The sequence below is a fragment of the Peromyscus maniculatus genome, chromosome 2 (genome assembly GCF_049852395.1).
Source record: "Peromyscus maniculatus bairdii isolate BWxNUB_F1_BW_parent chromosome 2, HU_Pman_BW_mat_3.1, whole genome shotgun sequence".
Classification (NCBI taxonomy): Eukaryota; Metazoa; Chordata; class Mammalia; order Rodentia; family Cricetidae; genus Peromyscus; species Peromyscus maniculatus.
Window position 1 is genome coordinate 6,512,711 of NC_134853.1, and position 21,047 is coordinate 6,533,757.

General features: G+C 46.4%; 1 protein-coding gene across 3 annotated transcripts in view; it reads right to left on the reverse strand.

The window, feature by feature from the left end:
* Positions 1 to 20,742, reverse strand: part of Slco5a1 (solute carrier organic anion transporter family member 5A1) — a 147,125-nt gene extending 126,383 nt beyond the window's left edge. For 2 of the 3 annotated variants that reach the window (XM_076563711.1, XM_076563709.1), the window contains exons 1-2: positions 20,446 to 20,742; positions 17,485 to 18,877 (exon numbers count right to left, since the gene is read on the reverse strand). In XM_076563711.1, the coding sequence (XP_076419826.1) occupies positions 17,485 to 18,400 (916 nt within the window). In that variant the 5' untranslated portion in view covers positions 18,401 to 18,877; positions 20,446 to 20,742. The remainder of the gene's footprint in view (positions 1 to 17,484; positions 18,878 to 20,445) is intronic. The other variant, XM_076563710.1, reaches the window with a different exon arrangement.
* Between the last annotated feature and the right edge of the window lie 305 nt (positions 20,743 to 21,047).

Below are 21,047 nucleotides of genomic sequence, written 5' to 3' on the forward strand. Positions count from 1 at the left end.
CTGACTTCCGAAAGCTGGAATTAAAGGCTTACAGGTGTGTACCATCACTCCTATCCACCATCTGGTTTTTCTCAAAACCAGGCAAATACGGCTTTAAGTCCAAAAATGAGCCAGTATGCTCTAAAATCAAATGTTTAAAGAAAATGTGCCATAGTTATCTTGTATTTTTTAATAATTCAGGTGAATTGACAATTCATCATTTAAAAGTGTCTGTAAGTATATCAATACTAAAGAGAAAAGGAATATTTGAATCTCTTTCTTTAACCTAAAACATGTGCCACCAAAGCAAATATGACAATGTTGTTTGGTATAGAAATTTTTGCTTGTTTTTGGTTTTCTGAGAAAGTGCCTCGCTATGTACCCTGGGCTGGCCTTGAATTCATGGTCCTGCCTCAGTTTCCTGAGTGCTAGAAGTAAAGGAATGGACCCTCAAGCCCAGAACTTACATGTGAAATGTAAAACATGAAGAAAGACAAGCAATCTAAGCCAAATGTAGACAAATTTGCCGAACAAAATGTGAAAAGGACATAGACTCACCTGAGTCATTTAAAACCAGTCTGGGCAGAATATCGAAAAGCTCTGAGTCCCCAGGGCCACTTACAAGATGACAGTGTAATTACCATTACCAGTATAATGCCAAGTTAATTATTATTATTATGTTATCTTCCATGTACTGAGATACAGCCACTGACCAGGCTGGGTACAGGGGGAATGCAGTGTAGTCTTGCATCTGGGTTTGGGTTTTGTCTTTGCAGCAGAATGAGTGAGCCTGACTCTTCTTCCCTGCCTCCAGAAGAAAAGAAAACACCCATCAGTTGACAGGACAAGGCCAGTGCAGGACAGTGTGGGTACTTACTCATAGGGAGCTCAGGCCTTGGATCACTAACCTCCTTACACCTGCTCTGCCTGATCCAGGGAGTTCACCAGCCACTGGCACAAGACAGCCCAAACTGAGGATCACAGCTGCCCACACCTGTGTGTGCACTTTTCCTGTCTAAACTACATACCAGGCAAGGGCGTGCCAGAGCCGGAGACCCAGAGAGGTTCAAAGAACTTGAAGAGGCCCCGCCAGTGGTACAGCTGTAGGCAATGGCAATAGAGACTAAAGTCAGCGGCCTGGATCGGTCGCTAATTAGAGCTGAGGAAACCATCTGCCAGAATCCACAGGGACCAAGCTGAGCACAGGAACTGAAGCCCTGGGCAATGAGCAGACGGTGAGAAGCGCTTGTGCAGAGTGTATTGGTGGAAAGTCTGGGGTAGGAAGTGGAGCCTGCAAAGACAGCCTCTGAGACAGCCCAAGGGTGTCTCTGTGGTCAGATATGGACAGGCCAGAGCTGGTGGAGTTCTGGGCGAGACAAGACAGAAGGAAGTGTAACCGTCACTAGGAACCAGATGGCCAGGAGTTATCCCAGCACAGATCACCTGGACCACTGGGGAGCCCCATCTCAGACAGCATTCTCCACACTTTTGCTCTGTCTTAGGAGAGGGCTTCAGTAGGGAAATCAAGCAATCTCGCCTTGATTCTCTTGATTTGCCCATGCAGACTCTGAATGGAATACCAAGACATGGTAAACTCTGTAACAGACAGAGAAGGAGGCAGGAGAGGCTTGGACAGTCCTGTCGGCTATAAATTCACCTGGAGAAAGATGGCTTGAAGCAACCCAGAAAGTGTTCTGGAGCCATCTCCCCTCGGGGTTTTTGCCTGTGTGCCCTCAACTCTGACGCTCACACTCACGTGCTGACACACAGAGACACGTACCTGTGTAAAGGCAGTGAAACAAGGCTCATGCCTGGCTCCAGGGCCCTAATCTGCTGCTTTGGACTGCCTGCCCCGCCTCACCACTCACAACAAAGCTCATGAGTCAATGCATCATCCAGTAGACTACCCATGGGGTCAAAGGCCCATCCCAGGAACCACAAACGCTGACTGGGGACCCAATCAGAGATAGTCCAACGTACATAAAATAGAAAAGGGATAAGGAGAGCCTGTGAGGTTTGGGTTTTAGGGACACCTCCCTGTGCTCCTTAGCAATTACACTTGATTATAGCCAACAGCTCACATAGTAATTATCAGAAGCCCAGAGCAAGGGCATCTCTCACTGGGAGGCTATTTACAACCCCAAAGCTTTGTCTTTATAGAGAGGATATCAGCAATCACCCAGACATTGGGTAGCAGATTCCAGACATCCGCTGGGGGTTGTGTGGATGCCTGCAGAAGGGCAGCTGCCCTGCAGAAAACACCCTGAGGGACAAAAACCACAGGCCTGGTCCCTTCTGGACCAAGGTCAGTCCAGAACACAGTAACCCAAACAAGCGCAGTCAACACTGATGCACGCACTGTGAGGCAAGCAACCAGTTCAGAGAAACCACAGTCGTTCCCTGCCAGCTACAACGCAAGCTCACACCACTGTCCCAAACAACGTAAGTTTCTTGTTCAGTCCTTTGTAAAGTTTGTGTGTGTGTGCGCGTGCGTGAGTACGCGCGTGTGTGCATGTAAGGCAAATTCGGATATGTGTGTGGAGATCAGAAGACGACTCACAGAAAGTCCTGCTCTCCCTCCGCTACCCGGGTCCCAGAGATGGAACTCAGGTCATCAGGCTTGGTGCCAAGCACCTTCAACCGCGGAGCCGTCTTGCTGGCTCTGGTTTTCTTTTCTTTGCCTGTTGACTCGCTTGCCAAGCCTAACCTTGTCTTAAATGCTTCACACACCTGAACGTACAAGGGCAGGCTACTATCCATGCATTAATGGGGCAGAGAGACTGTGGCATCCATCCCCAGTTAAACCCCCGGCCAGGACAGAGCTGGGGTTACTTCAAAGCCCTGCGGCCAAGTTCAGCAGCAATCACAAGCGACAACTGCCTTACGCCTGCCTCACCGGGATCTACAGCACAGGGGGTGTGGGAGAAGAAGAGAGGAGTCCTTCCTCTACTTCAGTTCTACCCATTTACACATGCCCACACCGGAACCCGATATCTCACGTGACTCGCTGGAGTCCGCACAGCCGACAATCATCTCACTCATCCAGTTAATGGTGCCAAAGACATCAGCAGACTAGACTGTAAATTTCTCGGGGATCAGGAACTCATCTCGGGGTTAATTTTAGAAGCCGCACACAGTACTGCCCACTGTTCCAAGCCCGACTCAGACTCTACAAAACCACAGATTAGATTAGAAGGCGTCGAGACAACTCGCTTGGCAGAAGGGGAAACCAAACTCCCGAAAAGGTTACGTGATTTGGTCACTCGTGGCACTGAATACGGTTGAGTTTTGGTCAAATTACAAGCCAGCCACCTCTCCATGGCTGACTGTTGCTACTGATCTGAAAGATCAACCAAGGTCAAGTCCTGAATAAACCATTTCCAAGGGGTGTGGGTGTGTGTGTGTGTGTGTGTGTGTGTGTGTGTGTGTGTGTGTGTGTGTGTGTGTCCAGGGTCCTGAGGGCCTCTCTCTGGCAATTGTCACTCTAAGGCTACCAGCAGAGAACATCCCACAGCGAGAACCCTGAGGCCAGCGACTCAGGAAAGTGTTGTCATGGTGTTCACGTGCATGTGTATGTATGCATGTGCATACCAGAGACTCACCTCAGGTGTTATCTCTCATGTCTCTCATTGGCCTGGAATGCACGATTAAGTTAAGGTAGCTGGCCCACAAGCACCAGGGATTCCGTGTCTCTGCCTCAATGGGGTCGGGATTACGAGTGTTCATCACCAGGTGCTGCTTTTTTTGTGTGTTTTGTTTTTAAGCAAGGCTCTGAGATTGTGCTCATGCTTGGAAGATACTTTCCCTACCGAGCTTCTGCCCCAGCCCTGTCACTACCGTTCCTTACATTCAGTTACCATGGCCCTTTACCAGTCCTAATTAAAGAAATCAAAACCGGTTCTCTTTGAATGCTTCACAAAATGAAAAGAAAAAAAAACCTAGAGAAAAAAACAAATTTCAGAACCATTTTTCTAAGATTCTTCTTTTTCTTTTGATTTTTTTCCCTTTTCCTTTTTTCAGTCTTTCCCATAGGTAATGTCTCAGACTTCCCTCTGAAAGTTTTACATCTATTTAAAACTTGCTGCGGTTCTCCATCGTAAGGGAAGCCATTAAAATGCAATTCAAATGCACAAAAAATTAAACATGTGAGGTATAATCATATTGCTAGGCAAATATCTTTTGCCTAATAATACAAAGACACTTTCCGCATGGAGACTCTTGGTCTGTCGCTACACAAAATGGGTTGTAGGTTGGTTAACAGCCAGGGCGTTCAAAGTCTGGGATTCGCTCCACGCAGTCTTGTTCCTTCAAACTCCTCCCCTTTTCTTACTCAGACAGAGGCATCTTAAAACATCCCTGACCGTCACCAAAATTCAAGTCTGAAAATATTAGAAAATACCTAATAAGACCAAAACCTGCTGTTATCATCATCAACTCACTATAGCTAAAAATTCTCACATGGAAGAATGCCAGGGACAGTACAATTCTATTTCAATCACTTGCAGATTATTTAACTTCATTCTGCTGTAAATATTAACTCCATGAGCGTGCTCTTTACTTTTCAGAGAGAATAACGTGCAGCTGCCTTTCTAGTTTATATTTGGTAACAGAGATTCGTGTTTTTGCAGGGTGACGGTTTCACAAGAAATCACAACTCCCAGGAGGGGAAATAGTCTCAATTTGCCATCAGGTGATACACAGCTGCTGGAAAAAGAACCAAAAGGAATGTCTGGTTCCCAGAGGACAGCTGTCACTCGGCAACTGTGTGTGGTGCGGCTCAAGTCGCCAAGGGTGAAGAAAGTCCTCAAGGGACAGGCTTAAGAAGACTCAAGGAAACGCAGGCTGCCTCCAAGTCCTTCAGACCCGAGGCTGCATTTAAGGGGCACTGTGAATCAAAGGACGTTATTCTGGCTTCCTCCTTTGCAAGTGTGAAAAGTGAATCACCTGAAGTTATTAAACTGTTTCCTCTCTCTGAGGTCAGTGGTTACAGACTCTTCAGCTTTGCCTGAAGCCTTTGAGTCCAGAGTTTGATATATTTGGGTATCTTTGAACATATTACTTACCTTGATTTCTTTGACTATTAAATGGGCTATGGGTCGGGTATTGTTGGCCAGAGCTGTTCTATGGTCAAAACTTAATGGTAACATATGCACAATGATGATGTGTTTTAAACCCTGAAAGTGCTTGCTCTGAAAACAGTCTTTGGTCGGCTTCCCCATTTGAGACCACATCCAAGTTATTTTTTGGTGGTGTTCATTTTGCTTGGTTTTTTATTTTTTTGTTGTTGTTGTTGTTATTTTCTTTGTTTTTTAATAAACTAAGTATTCAGTTATTTTTAAGAGAAAGTGGGTCTCTTACCCCTCATTAATTCCTACATCTCCTCTGAGAGTCCAATTATTTGGGGGTGAGCTCTCTTTAGAATGCTGATTAGTTGCTTTATAATTTTGCAGAAATCTTTGCCTGGATAGTTTCTTTAATTGAAGTCACCATCTCTAAAAGAGAGCTTGGAGATGGAGGATGATTCCCCACTTTCTTTATTAGATGGTTTTACACACACACACACACACACACACACACACACACACACACACACACACCAAGATTACAATATTCCCTACTCTGGGAATATGGTCCAGAAAGTCTAAAGCCACCATAGAAATGATGCACACCTCAATATTTTTGCATCCACTGACTATAATCCACTACAGGGACTGGAGAGATGGCTCAGCAATTAAGGGCTCATACTGCTTTTGCAGAGGACTCGAGTTCAATTCCAGCACCCACATCAGGAAGTTCACAACGCCCTTGTTGGAGGTCAGCCTGGTCTACATATCAGATTCAAGGCCAGCCAGGGATACAAAGTGAGACCACACCTCAAATAATAAGATGATAAGAAGGAGGAGGAGGAAGAAAGAAGAAGGAGGAGGAGGAGGAAGAGGAGGAGGAGGAGGAGGAGGAGGAGGAGGAGGAGGAGGAGGAGGAGAAGAAGAAGAAGAAGAAGAAGAAGAAGAAGAAGAAGAAGAAGAAGAAGAAGAAGAAAAGATAATAAGAAGAAATCTTTTAGCTTTTTAAAGGTTTTGTGCTTTAGATATGTGTGTCTCATTCAGAATACCCACAGAGGTTAATTAAGTAATAGTGAGGGACCAGGGGCAGGAGGGGATCTTCCAAAAAAGAAGAAGTAGAATATAGTGTTATAAAGGGAAAAATGGGAAACTGAAACATCAGAATTAAAGGGCTGGGGTGGGAGGACAGGGCAGTGGAGGGAATATGGAGAAGGCTAACTAATGCTAAAGACCTTTTTAAAAGCCATATGGAAATATACTATTATGGAAGCTTCCTAAAATGCATACATATATAAGATGGATTTAAATGGAGTCACCATATAATGAGGGGGGCATAATACCCCAATTAACATCATATGTTACCAAATAAAACCCCTAGTACCAGGAATAGGTTACATCTTTTTGCATAATTGGCCAAAGGGGTCCCTCCCATAGACCACCACCCTCCAAACACTACGGGCTATCCCAATGCTATCCCCAATGCTACAACTTCATAGTAAGACCATACTGATGAAGACACTGCATACTTGTGGCACAGAACATGGAGAAAGCTGGTGCTCAACTGGAACTTTCACCCCTTACTAGCTAGCATTCATAATGCTGAAAGGTGGTACAGACTCCAGCAGAGGAAAAAGCACTTATCAAGCTCTGAACCCTGCAAGCTATAGTAACTACATGCCTGCAAGATATGCTCACCAGTACAATAGTGGCCCAAACATTAGAGGAGTAACCAGTGACTTTTTTTTTTAGATTTGATGGTCACTCCATGAGATGGAGCCCATACCTAGTATTGTCAATGAAGCCTAGAATCTAAGGCTAGGTATTCCATGGGTCCTAGAGAAAAACCTAGTACTATTATTCTGCTAAATGAGCCTCACAATAAAATGATGATGACGTATTACTTACTATACCTATAGAGCCTCTGCAGAGAAGCTTCAACTCAACCCTCAGCAGAGACGCTTCTTGCAGTTGACTGTAATTAACCCAGAGATCCACAACTGAACAGCGTACAGAGAGTGAGAGGCTTTGTAGAGCTCGACCCTAACTGGGATGTCTTTCTCACACCCCTCCCATCAGTGCGCAGGGATCTGTGTGAAAGAGGGGACACTGAGGTTATAGGAACCGGAAGTAGTGGACGATTTTAAGGACACAGTATTATCCGGAAACAACACGACAGATGCACATATGAGCTCACACAGACTGTGAGACCGGCACAAACTTCAGCCAGACAAAAATCCCAGCACAAAGGAAGAAAATGGGCATTAAGTCCCATTCCCAGCAAAACAAACTATTCACAAATGGTAGCTGCTGGAAGGGAAAGGGGGAAAAAAAATCAGGTTGTTTTTTTTTTCAATTTAGTGACACTGAGTACTGATAACACACTCCAGAGCAGGACCCATGCTCAGGAATAGTTAGCCAACCCAAAACAATCTCCATAGTTGTTAGTTGAAGAAAAAGTTTTTCTTTGAGGGGAAAAAAAAGAACATGAAGTTATGTAGACAGGGAGAAGAGGAAGATCTGGGAGGAGCTAGAAGATGAAAAAGAATGTGCTAAAATATGTTATATGAAATTCTCAAAAAATAAATAAAATAAATCTTTAAACTAGGCAGTGGTGCATGCCTTTAATCCCAGCACTTAGGAGACAGAGGCCAGCCTGGTCTACAAAGTGAGTTCCAGAACAGCTAGGACTGTTACACAGAGAAATCCTGTCTCAAAAAACTAAATAGATAGATAGATAGATAGATAGATAGATAGATAGATAGATAGATAGATAGATACATACATACATACATACATACATACATACATACGTGATAGATGGATGGATAGATACATAGATGATAGATAGATAGATAGATAGATAGATAGATAGATAGATGACAGATGAATAGATAGATAGATAGATAGATAGATAGATAGATAGATAGATACATAAATAATAGATGATAGATGACAGATGAATAGATAGATAGATAGATAGATAGATAGATAGATAGATAGATAGATAGATAGATAGATAGATAGATAGATAGATAGAGATAGATAGATAATAGATAGATAATAGATAGATAGATAGATAGATAGATAGATAGATAGATGATAGATAGATAGATAGATAGATAGATAGATAGATAGATAGATGATAGATGCATGCATGCATACATACATAGGTGATAGATAGATGATAGATAGATAGATAGATAGATAGATAGATAGATAGATAGATAGATAGATAGTTGCATGCATACATACATAGGTGATAGATAGATAGATAGATAGATAGATAGATAGATAGATAGATAGATAGATAGATAGATGATGGATAGATAGGTAGGTAGGTACATAGATAGATCTTCAAAAATAATCCACTATTCCCACTGTCTCTTACTAGCACACTACAGTATAGAACCTACATGCAGCAGTGAAGAATGCAACTAATTTCTGCTGCCACTCTCCCTTGCTAGAAGACCTTCCTATTTACACACTTTCTTGTTCTTCCATTCAACAAGTTCATCCTTTTCTGAGCCCATGACCTAGAGATTTTTATGACTGTGACATAAAGTTCCTAGGAACTCAGGAAATCATAGGTAACCTGAAAGTTTAAAAACAAAAACAAAAAGCTTCACTATTGACAATTCTCTGTTGGCTAATCCATTGAAGTCAGTCCCTTCTAGGCATTGTAGAATATTTAGCAGCATTTGTGGCCTAAACACTCAATGCCAGTGAGCCTCCTTCATGTTGACAATCAAAAGTGACTCCCAACATTTCCACATGTGTTGTGGAATGTTATTTTAACTAGGCAAAGATGTGTTACATTTGCTTATACTCCAGAATATCACTTTAACTGTGTAAAGGTACGTTACTTTTGATTCTGCAACATTTGTTTAACGATGTAAGGATGTGCGTTTCATTATATAAAGATGTGTTGCATTTGTTTCACCTTGTCTGTCTAAGGCACCTGATTGGTCTAATAAAGAACTAAACCAATAGCTAGGCAGGAGAAAGGACAGGCAGGGCTGGCAGGAAGAGGGAATAAATAGGAGGAAAAATGTAGGCTCAAGAAGGAGAGGAGATTGTAAAATAACAGTAGCGAACTTCTGCCCTCCGGGGTTCTCCCATTGTGCTGTAAGCCTGTATTTTAGACCTCCTCCCTCCTTCAATAAACGGCATTCGGGGGAAAAAATTATACTGTATCAAGCTGATAACAGAAAAATAAATAATAAATAAAAATGAAAAAAATAAAATAAAAAGGAGAGGAGACAGAGACAGGAACGCCAGGAACCAGCCACTAAGCCACGAGCCACCCAGCCAGCCAGCTAACCACCCGCCCACAGAGGAAGCAGTACAGTAGACATACAAAAAGAAGGGAAGAAAGCTAAAAAGTCACAAGGCAAAACACAGTTTTTAAAAAAACAGGATAATTTAAGTTAGAAAAGCTGGCTAGAAACAGGCCTAAGCTGAGGCTGGACATCTGTAACAAAGAATAAGAAGTTTCCATGTCGTTATTTGGGAGCTGCGTAGTGTCCCCCAAAAAGAGAAAACGCCTCCTATACACATGTCCCCAGGAGATGGATGAAGTCACACCCTGACTGAGGACCACTGGTCTGGAATGAGCTAAAACCTCTGTAGTTTCCCATGGGATCAGAGCTTCAGAACCGGCGATGCCTGGCAGTTCCAAAACGGCCTGTGGTTCTCCAGAAGGACGGAGCAGCAGAGGAAAGCCCTGACTGGTTTTTTCTGGCAATGGGAAACTGAAAACACAAACTACTGCAGGAGTGGGGACCGCAGCAGCACCTCCTGACGCCCGCCAGGCCCCACCGTCCCAGAAAGACCCTTGGGAACAACCCTAGGTCTCTCATGTTGCCTCACGTTTCCTCCCAGAATACTTCCCCTAAAATACATCTGCTCTAAAAATCCACTTTTCCTCCTTTTTACAAACCCTACTCCTTCTTCTTAAAATTATGCCCAGAAGGAATGCAAAACTTTTACACACTTGGAAAAATAATCTCAGAGCTGAAATAGAGACGTGCATTAACCAACACATGCGAGGAGGATGCATGGGCTGGGAGGTGAGTCCACCATCCCAGGACTTGGGCTTTTCAGAATTTCTACTTAAACAGTACTAATGGGCCAGGCAGCAGTGGCACACGCCTCTAATCCCAGCACTCGGGAGGCAGAGGCAGCCAGATCTCTGTGAGTTCGAGGCCAGCCTGGTCTACAGAGTGAGATCCAGGACAGGCACCAAGACTACTCAGAGAAACCCTGTCTTGGAGAAAAAAAAAAAAAAAAAAAAAAAGGTACTAATGACTTTTGAAAAGACATGAGGGTTTATAGTCCATACATCAGTTCAGATGCAAAGCCACTGTGATGTAACACCTAGATCATGTTTAGTTGTCTTAACCGCTTTTAAGCACACAATCACTAGTATCAAGTGTATATTCAACATCATTGTGCAATCAATCTCCAGAATGGTTTCACGTTGCAAAACTGAACCTCTCTGGCCATTAAACAACTAAGTCCCCAGTTGCCTTTCTCCTTAGCCCCTGGCAACCACTGATTCTTGTTTCTAGGAAGTAACGACTGTTTACACGGTGTATAAATGGACTCAAGCAGTTTGGGGCTTTGTGTGACGGGCTGATTTCACTCATCATAGAGACTTTGAAGCTGTCTATATTGTGCTGGGGGTCTGGGTTCCCTCCTTTTTGATGGTTGAAGGCTATTCCTTTGTCTGTAGGTACCACATTGTGTCTAACATCTCCCTAGCTGATTTCCAGCTCTAGACTACTGTGAATACGGCTGCTGTAAACAAGAACGTGCAAGTATTTCAAAACCTTGCTTTCAATTTTTTTTGTCTTAAATATATACCAGAAGTGGGGTTGTTGGATGGTGTTGAGGAAACACCACACTGTTATTTTAATCTTTCAGGAGCTTGGTTTCTTTCACCACTGAATAATATTTTTTTTACAAATGGGACTGAATAGTAGGAACCCTAAGTCACATCTTGCCTTCAATCCTATTGTGCTGACAAGAATGTATGCATGGGGACAACACGTTCCCCTTTCTTTATGAGTGGTCTAGACTCTCTGTCCCTCATTGCTCAAAACCTCATGTAATAAACCTCAGTGTGTCAGCTCCACACCCTCAGTGCATTGTTATTGCTTCTAGATTATCAAGAAAGAAAGAAAGAAAAGCGACCCAGACAGACAGATTATATCTGTACCCCAGCACTTGTGAGGTGCAGCAGAAGGGTCAGGAGCTGGAGATCAGCCTTAGCCACAGGAGACCTTGTCTCCAAAAACTTAAAACAAATACCAGACAGGAAAGAAGGCGAAATGAGTTGTGGGTGTGTTGGTATTCCCCACCTGCAGCTGCACAGCCCGCCTGGGGCTCACACCAGGAGTCCCACCCACTGAGGGAAATGCAACTGTGCTCAGAGCCTCTGGTGAGGAGCGGAGAGGAAGCGCTACTTGGCTCGATTCTGAAACACAAGTAACATTATATGAACTGAGCAGGTTGTATTTATGTATTTAGGAACACACACATATGTAACAACAATGTTAAAACGCCATGAATTTGAAAGAGCAAGGGGATGGTACATGGGAGAGTTTGGGGGGGCGGGAGGGAAAGGGGAAGGGATGTAATTGCAGAAGCAAAGGATGTAATCTCAAAAATTAAAAAATGTAAAGGAGGACACCATTTGTTCAAGGTTGCTTCTCTAAATAAACCTCCGTCGTCATGCCATCACACAACTATGTCATTCTGAGAAGTCTCCAAAACACAGGAAATATGTCAAACTGACATATTGCTTTGAGGACCATGGGAAGAAACAGAGCTGTTCTTCTAGATATGAAAGAACTCCAAACAGTGGTGAGTTTTACTGTAGTGACTCCAACCCCAAGCTCTAAACGAAACTTCCCAACCGAGTCATGGATGATCCTACATGCTCAAACAGACCAACTTCAATAGCAACACCCAAGTGCCCAGCAGAAATACAGAATCTAAAGAGACCGCTCTCTTCACCAGCAGGTGGGCTCAAAAAAATCAGCATGCACCCAACCTGCAGACTTCCCCACTAAGATCAGACACTTGTGTTGTTCAATTGGACCCTGAAGTCATTGACTTCTCAGCCTCGTGGACTGATAACTTGCCTTAGAGGCCCAAACCAACAACACACAACATGCCAGCACAACAGACAAGAAGTCCAGCTCCTGCTAGACATACAGAAGACACACATGATCTAATACAGATTAGCTGTCCCAAGTATGTGGGCAGCTCTTTCGGACCCTCCCAAGGGGCTCCTGCCTGCCACCTGTCCCTGAGTGCCCCACGCTGTTCTAGTGGATTTTTCTCCAAGAGCCTGAATTTGTTTCCTGAAATTCCCTACTATTCATCTCTCTCTCATTCATTTTCAGTGGAGATTTTTTTTTTTTTTCATTTACTCAAGATTTACACACAGCCTACTTCCAGAAGGATTTTAGACAGCTTAAAAAGATAAGCGCATTGTAAAGCGGACACACAAGTTTAAAGCAGAATTTTAAAACGACTCAAAAGTCTCCAGGGAAAACACATTCCTACTCTGATACACCCTTCTCTTGCCTTCTCCACCCACGGCTTCTCCTGCCCCTCTTCAAGACAGACAGGGGCATTAATGTGCCTCCTCTTGTTTGTTGGGAATGCGGACACACCCAGGAAGTAAACTATCGGCCAGGCTTCTTCCTGGTTCCCAGGTTGCGGCAAGCTGCCTGGCGTTAGAGGGGCATGTCTGTTGAATTCTGTCACTATTGGAACGTCCATTTGCTCCAGTGTATCCATAGGAACAAAGATGCAGAGTGGTGAAGCCGGGCCACACACCCCTCACACTTAAAAAGAGCTTTATTGTGTTGCACAAGCCATAAATGCACTTGATGATGTACATTAAAGAAAGATAGTCATGCAGAATCTTCTGATGGCAGGACCTTGAGTCCTCATAAAATGTAATTAGGAAATAGCATTACTGAAATGCTGAGCAAGACTTTTCCTGTGTCCTGTTTTGAGGGAGTGATTTCCTATTCAATCCTTTGACTTCTTGGACACTATTTCTTTCCTTCTTCAGATTATGACAAAAAGAAGACACATACAGTAGTAAACCATCACGCCCTCCCCTCCTGCCCATGGTCTAGGATGAGCTTGGATTCTGATTTGACAATGAAGTGCCACCCATACTATTTACAGAACATTTACACACATGAAATCCCGCTTGATCTGCAAAATACTACAGGCGGGAAACTGTCAAAACTGTCCTAATCCCCATTGAAAAGAGAAGCTGGAGAAGTGAAGGGCTTTGTGAAAGTGTCCCAGAGCAGCCAGCAGGACAGAATGTGGTCCATTGCCTGCTACTCTGCCTTTAGTTCTGACCAACTGCATTCCTTCCTGGGGTGTGAGTCGGGGCTGACGATTAAATGGCAGGAGCAGGGATACATCGAAGCTGGTCCTGTGACAGTCGGCCAGGCCATCCGGATCACCATTTGTCGCGAATGCCATCCAAGTGGACCGGTAGCGTTTAAAGGGGCTTTACTGCACTTCGTCTCTTGTGTGCATGGGACATAACGTGTGTGTGGAAGTCAGGTGAGAATTTGCAACTTCTCCTTCTACAACATGCATCCCAGGGATCAAACCCAGGTCATCAACTGGGCAGCAAGTGCCTTTAACCACTGAGCCACTTTGTCAGGCCCACCAGTGACTCTTTGTTCTAGAAATTCATCCTTTCTTATATCCATTGGTTGTCTGCTTTTACTCCCTTCCCTGTGGTTCATATTTTTTTTAAACCAACAAAGGATCACACACACATACACCCCTCTCTGAGATATACTTACAAATCATGTCTAGTTGCACCAAACTTATTCCTAATACTGACAAAGCTTTCTCTTTACTCAAAGCCAACACCAAGGCTCTCTCCTCATAGCAGAGTCAGGGAGGTTAACGGATAGAAGCCCTATTATGGAAGATATGTCCTCACTTCTGCTGCTGCACTTAAAACTACCAGAATGCTAACAGAGTCTTGCCAGCATGAAGATACACAGTTATATCCACCCTGGATAGTTTTCATGTTACTTCAGATGTTTGTTCCTGCCCACAACTCCTAACAGGCTACCTGGCATTGGGTTTGTTGTTGCTGTTTGGTAGAAAGACTGACTAAGAAGGCCAGAAAGGAGGAGAGGGAGATGGGTGATGCGAAGAGCCAGCCATTGGTAAGGAAATGACTCGAGGTGTTTTACCATTGTTACTCACTAGAAAAGGAATCCCACCTTCTGACTGGTTCACATGGCTTGCATTCTGGGAAAACAGAAGTCTTCTGATCTTAAGTTTTACAGAAGAAGCCTATAAAGCCTATTTCTAAGGGTTTTGGACCAGATGTGCCAGTCTGAGCCTGTAATCCCAGCACCCAGGGGGCTGAGGAAGAGGGACTGCAGATTTACAGCCAGCCTGGACTACATAACGAATCCTGGCCAGCCTGGACTACACTGTGAGCCTCTGCCCACCCCCACCCCCACCCCTCCCCCACAAAAAATCTTCTTTTGATTACTAAAATTCATTTCATGTAAAGCAAAAGTGTCTTGGGTTTCCTTAAGAATGCACCCTAAGGAGGTATTCAATTTACAATTTCTTCAAAAAACAAACAAACAAACAAAAAATGAAAAACAAAACCAATCCTGTCAGCAACGTTTCTGAAAAGGAAATGTGTGTGTGTGTGTGTGTGTGTGTGTGTGTGTGTGTGTGTGTGTGTGTGTGTTACTTCACACCTGTCCTGAAAACTCTTCAAAAGTTGTGATTCATGACAGTTTGGCCTCCTCAAATGAACACAGAGCTGGGGACCAAGCTCAGTGGTAGAGCACTCACGGAGCATGCTCAAAGCCCTCGGCCCCACCCCCCGCACAGCACCCAGCCCAGGCTATGTATGAATATGTATCTAATGTGCAATTGCTATTTTCTTTGGAAATATCCACTCTCAGCGTTCGGAACTGACACATTTTTCCTTTACACAAGGCCTGTGATTCCGATGGAGAAAGTCTGTGTCCACTGCAGGGTGTACCTATAGCAGGATAGAAGGGATACGAATTCCCCACGTAAACGGAAATAAAGTGTAGAAATATGGAAGGACACTGGGATAATCACAGGAATACAAGGCATCACTCTGAAAATTACATATTGTTTTCAAAAGGAAGAAACAATCTCTCCAGTAAAACATTTGCTAATCATCCACTCAATCAAGCGTTTAAGCTAAACATCACCAGTAAACAGCCAGATGTTGTAATACAAAGCACTCTCACTTCAGCGGTTTGTCTGAGTTTATAGTCACCACAGGGAAATGATCAGACAAGACGAGAATGTGAACATTCTACATGTCAACTAGCCTTGTCCCCCCAAAAAGTCTATGTCGAACACACAAAAAAGGTTTCTGTGCATTCTGAAAGCTACAGCGGCAAATAGCCAAATGGAATTACATTAATAAGTAGGCTTTGGGGAAATCCTAGTTTTAACATTAGAAATAATAAAGGAATCTGGGTGGCAATTGAAATCTGAATTTGGAAAGGTGTTTGATGATATTAGGTAACAGTTCTTAACTTTCTTAGCATGTTCGTGCATCTGCCAGTATGGGGAAAATACATTTATTTGTTCCTGTTTGTTTCTTTATGTATTGGTAGTGCCGAAGAGCAAATCCATGATGTCTTCCATGAGACAAGTACTCTACCTCTGAGCTACACTCCACCCCAGAATACCCTTTTTTCTAGGAGAGGCAGGCTGGGGCTTAGTGGTGCCTACAGGCCACAGTGACTTCCAAAGAGCTTAGCTTCCCACATCCAAACATACACAGATGGGGTGGGGGTCCAGATGCACACGACAAAATGAATGTTTGCTGTTGTATGAGACAGTATCTCACTGGGTAACCCTGGCTGGCCTAGTACTCACCGTGTAGCCCAGGGTGACCCAACAATCCTGTCACCACAACCTCCCAAGTGCTGGAATTATAGGTGCGGGCCACCATACTCAGCTGATAAAATGGGCGATGATTAAGTCTGGTGAGCGGTATTATTGATATGTATTACACTGTTGTTTAAACTTTCCACATTACGTGTTAGAAGACACAATGGTACAGTAACTAGTCTCCTCTGTGTACAGGAAACGTCTGTGCTTACATTTAATAACAAAATTAATGCTGCATTGGGACAGCTACTGAAGGCAACTCAGAGGCCCTCCGAGGACAGTGGGTAGACTGAGGACACAGTATAGACCTCCTACATTGACTGACTTTTCCACTCTCTTTGAAAACCTTATTCACACATCAAAGGTCCTATCAACACATAGCTAGGAAGTTACTAAATATGTCTAGAGTTTGATGATTTACTGTTCAATATTTTTATAACATAAGAATGTTTATGCTGGCCAGCTAGCCTAGCCACTTGGGGGGTTCTAGGCCAGGGAACCTAGTCTCAAAAAAAAAAAAAAAAAAAAAAGACCCAAGACATAGCACCCAAGGTTGTCCTGGGGCCTACACACAGGTCTCCACCTACACACATACAGCCTTTAGGTGTTTTAGGTGGACTCCAGCAGAGAAACGGGAAAAACAGAGCACTCAGCTAGTGTGACACTGATCCTTTCCAGGGGTTCAAGTTCATCCTTTAGTGCACTCTTAAAGCGCAGTTACTACAGAGAGCTGCTGACAACCATCAGACCTGCTTCTAGGAAGTCAGTTATCCATGTCCCTACCTGCCTGGCCTCTCACGGGCACTCTGAACTTAGCTCAAACACCTCTGTCCCCTGATGCTCTGAAATGCAAGTCAAGGAACCAAGCTGCAGAGCCTGTGTTCTTGGGAAGACAGTACCGAACTCTTACCAGTTCCAGTACATCTGCTAGCCTGGGGTGCCGCCTCTTCATGGACAGGCATAACTCACTCATCTGCTGTTTTTCGGGCTTTGCTGGTGTTTGGGTGAGAGGCAGGTGGCGTGTTCGGAATGCGGGGATGGAGTGGTACAGTAGATGTGGTCTGGCTACCCCAGTATCTGCTCTTGGAAATGAGAAAGAGAAGTGGTGGAGGAAAGTGGTAACTCACAACTGCTGGCGAGCGCTCTTCCTTTCTGGTCTCTTCTAGGAAGGACAGCTCTCAGAAGACAAATGAATTAGAGATTTCCCAAAGGTGGACAGCAGGAGAAAGGGGCCTATCCTGTCCTACTGTTGAGAGTTTGTATTGGGTGGAAAAGACAGATGTGAAGCTCGTCTGAAAATTATTTCGAAGAACTCTTTACCCCAAACTGCAAATATATCACACCAAAAACAGAACTTAAAAGGAGTGAACCACAATACTTAATACATTTGAAAATACAAAATATCATGTTCCCTTGTATTTAGGGAAGATAAGGAATGTCTCTGTGAGCCAAGTACACCCCAGAGAATTGCAAGTCTTACCTAGGTACAAGGATGCGTTGTCTTTCTTGACGTTGTCATCTAAATAGGTTGGTCCCAGGGTGTAAATCGGTGTGGAGCCCATTCCAATGAGAACCTGTGCACAAACGAATAAAGCTACATACACCCAGTGATTATTTCCTCCCGAGTCCTTGGGACAGGGAAGGGGCTCCATGTTGGCCGTGGAGTTGCCATTCTGACAAAGGCCATCGTTGGAGACCGACGTGTTCAACTCTTGGACTTGGTAGGGAGGTGAGATGAAGTGAGGTAAGGCGAAGAGCGCAGCCCCGACAGCGATAAGAAGTCCACCCACCGCCAGCCATAGGGGCCTTCGCCCACGGCCGCCAAAGTAGCTGACGAACACCACCACTACCAGGTTCCCTATGTCAAAGCAGCTGACCAGCAGCCCGGACTCGGAACTCTTCAGGCTATAGCGCCTTTCAATGGTCGTGATGACACTGCTCAGGTACCCGGAGACCATCAGCGCCTGGATGAAGGTCAGAAAACACATGCACACTAGGAAGCAGCGAGAATCCGTAAGGACCACATAGAGACACCTTCTCTCCTGGAGTGTGGCCAGAGTAGAAGACACTGACATCGTTTTGCTGGGGTCCATCCTGTGGTTACAGTCCACAACTTCCGCTGTAGTCCCTGCCGAAGTGGATGGGGCAGAGGGACTAGGGACGATCAGGTTCCCTCCTCCACGCATCTCCTGGTGACCCGAAGATTCAGTGCAGCCCGAGGCCAGTTCGCCATCTGCATTCCCAGCACTGAGATTCGGCCGGCAGGAGGCGCTGTGCAGGACCGGCAAACTCTTAGACCTGAAGGTCTCCGACTCGCACTTCTCTTGGACAGCTCCTACCCCGGCAGGTGCCTCCAGCTGCTCTTGGGCCCGGGACTGCACAGCCCCTTCGTCCATGGCTCTTAAAATCTGACCGCTGATCCCATACAAGGCCTCCGGCACTTTTCATCCACCTGCGCGAGGGGCCGAAAGCGGGCCCACACTCAGTTGTGCCCACCTGAGACCCGGGCTGCGGACGTCAGAACCGCGTAACTGAACATCTCAGCAGCAGGGAGATGCCCAGAGCATCCTGACCGGAGGCGCAGCGGGGAGGTTTCTCCACCTCGTGCCAGGGGAGGTAAAGATGCGCACGGTCCTGCGAGGAGCCCTGTTCGGCGTCCACCTCCCGGGGATAGCTCGCGGTAGGCGCTTTGCGCGTCCGGTGCTCATCCCCTCCGCCGCCGCCTCTCAGACGGTGGCCAGGAGCTAGAGCGCTCTGTGCCCAGTGTGGTGCCACTTAGCGCGACTGTCCGAACGGCATCCCACTTGGTACTCCCAGGGGTGTTCGGTGCCCACCGCAGGGCTTGTGACACACTCGGGGGTGAAGCTGCCAACCTGCAAAGCAGAGAATGGATCGTCAGGGAAGGATGGCTGCAGTTGGGGCTGGCGTCCCGGCGCCCGGGGGCTAGAGCTAGGTAACCCCGTGGTCCCTAGAGGGGCCGAGGTGCCAGCCACTAGCTGAACGCGGCAGGAAGAGCCCGCAGAGGCTGCAGCCTCAAGTCCCGGAACAATGAGCAGCAGGCGGTCCGCCGAGACTCTCCCTCATTGTCTGCTGCGGGCCTGCCCCCGCCCCGCCCCCTTTGCCTTAAACAGTGCGTTTGCTTTTATATGTTAATAATTATCAACTAGCAGCTCTGACTCAGAGGCAGTGTCTTTTATTCAAGTGAACTAATTGCAGCCTTTTGGTACTCCTACTCTGTGACTCAAAATAGAAGATTCCCAAAAGAACAAAGGAAAGTTTTTTTTTTTCTTCTTTTACAAACACACAGTGCCTTCCCGGTCTCAATTTTTAAAATGCATTTTTTAAGCGATAGACAGAAAACTACGTGTAGAAATGTGTTTGCACACTTGTACGCTGGCACGTGTGCGCGATTAGATGTGAATTCGTCTGCTCCATTAGACACCTACTTATTCAAAGCCAAAGGCAGCCGGAGAAAAGAAAAAAAGGTCAGCATGCTTGTCTGGTTATTCTTTGCGCTAAAAATAGCCCCTCGCCGGAAAGAACTATTCAATTACAAGTAACGAGGGCATTCAAGGCTGTGGCCCACGTTAAGTCCCAGAGCGCAATGTTGAGCGAAACCGAAAATCAATTTGCTTTGCAGATGGCTGGGTGAAGCCACAACCAAACAAAGAGACGCTGGCATGCTTGCACTGCGTGCACGAGGAGCCCACCGAAGCGGCTCAGCACCGGCGGGCTGGCGGGGCGGTGTGCAATTTACCGAGCGCACCCCGAGAACGTGGGCCCTGGGGTGTGTGCGCGCCTGCGCAAACACACATGCACAACACACGCGCGCGCGCGCGCGTACACACACACACACACACACACACACACACACACACACACACACACACACCAGAGAGTACAGGGTGAAACTGTTGTGCAATCCAGCACTCGGCTTGAATTCAGCAAGCACCAACATCGGTGTGCCCCCGGTGTAAACCCCATCCCTAATCCTAGAGAACCCTACACCCGTCTCGCCGCGCCGCGATGTGCACCAGGTGGGAGGGACTGGGGCTCCGCTGCGTTGGGTTTCGTTCTGAGCTTTTGTGGTGCTGCTACGCCGGGAAAGGGGGTAGGAGAGAAAGGCGGAGAAGCTGGCCGAGGGGTGGCAACCACCGCATCTCTCTGGACTGTTCCGGACAGGACTCACTCTCAGATTCCCGGCCTGCCAGGAGCTCGCAAGCCCGGTCTTGGGCTCCGCCCGCTCACCCTTGCGCCTTCCCGGGGAACTCCACCCGTGGCTGAGCGCCGAGCTGGGGAATCCCGGCGTCGGAGCCCCTGCCTGGGGGAGCAGCCGCAGCGCGGCGCAGACTCGGATGGGATGAACACCCGGATCCCCGCCCGAAGCTCTCGGAACAGATGCGGAATCCCAGGGACACCCCCTGCGCGCGCACGCACTCACACACACGCAGCCCGTGGGAGGACAGAGCCGCCGGGTCCGCTCGCCGCTCTGCCGGGCTCACCAGCCTTCACAACTCACTAGCGAGGGTGACGACCGGTCTGCCGGGTTGGGATTGGAGCGGCCGCAGTAGAACAGCGGAGGTGCCTTGCAGATGGGCCAGCCTCCTGCGGAGGCGGTCTCGGTCCTGCCGCCGAGAAATCGGGGAGTGAGACTGCGACTCGGGCTGCCTAACTCTTCCCCCAACCCCTGGCCTGTCACCCAAGCCTCTTCTCTCCAGACAGACACACGCGCACAGAGACGCACCGGGACTGGAGCGGCAGAGGGCGCAGGCGCGGGCAGCCACCCAGCCCAGCCCGTGGGCAACGAGCCACCCCGCTGCCCTTCACCTGCACGGAGGGAAGACGACCCTCACCGAAGCCCCAAGGAAGCGCGTGTCTTAAAAAGCCACCGACTGGGGCCGAGAGCCATTATATGTAAAGTATTTCGGTTCGTTTCCACCAAGTTCACCACGCATCGTGTCTTTTCTACTGTAGCAGATTCAGGGGACCAAGTGGAACAAGATCCTTGATGTAGGGAAACTTGTCTTGCCAAGAAAATGTCTG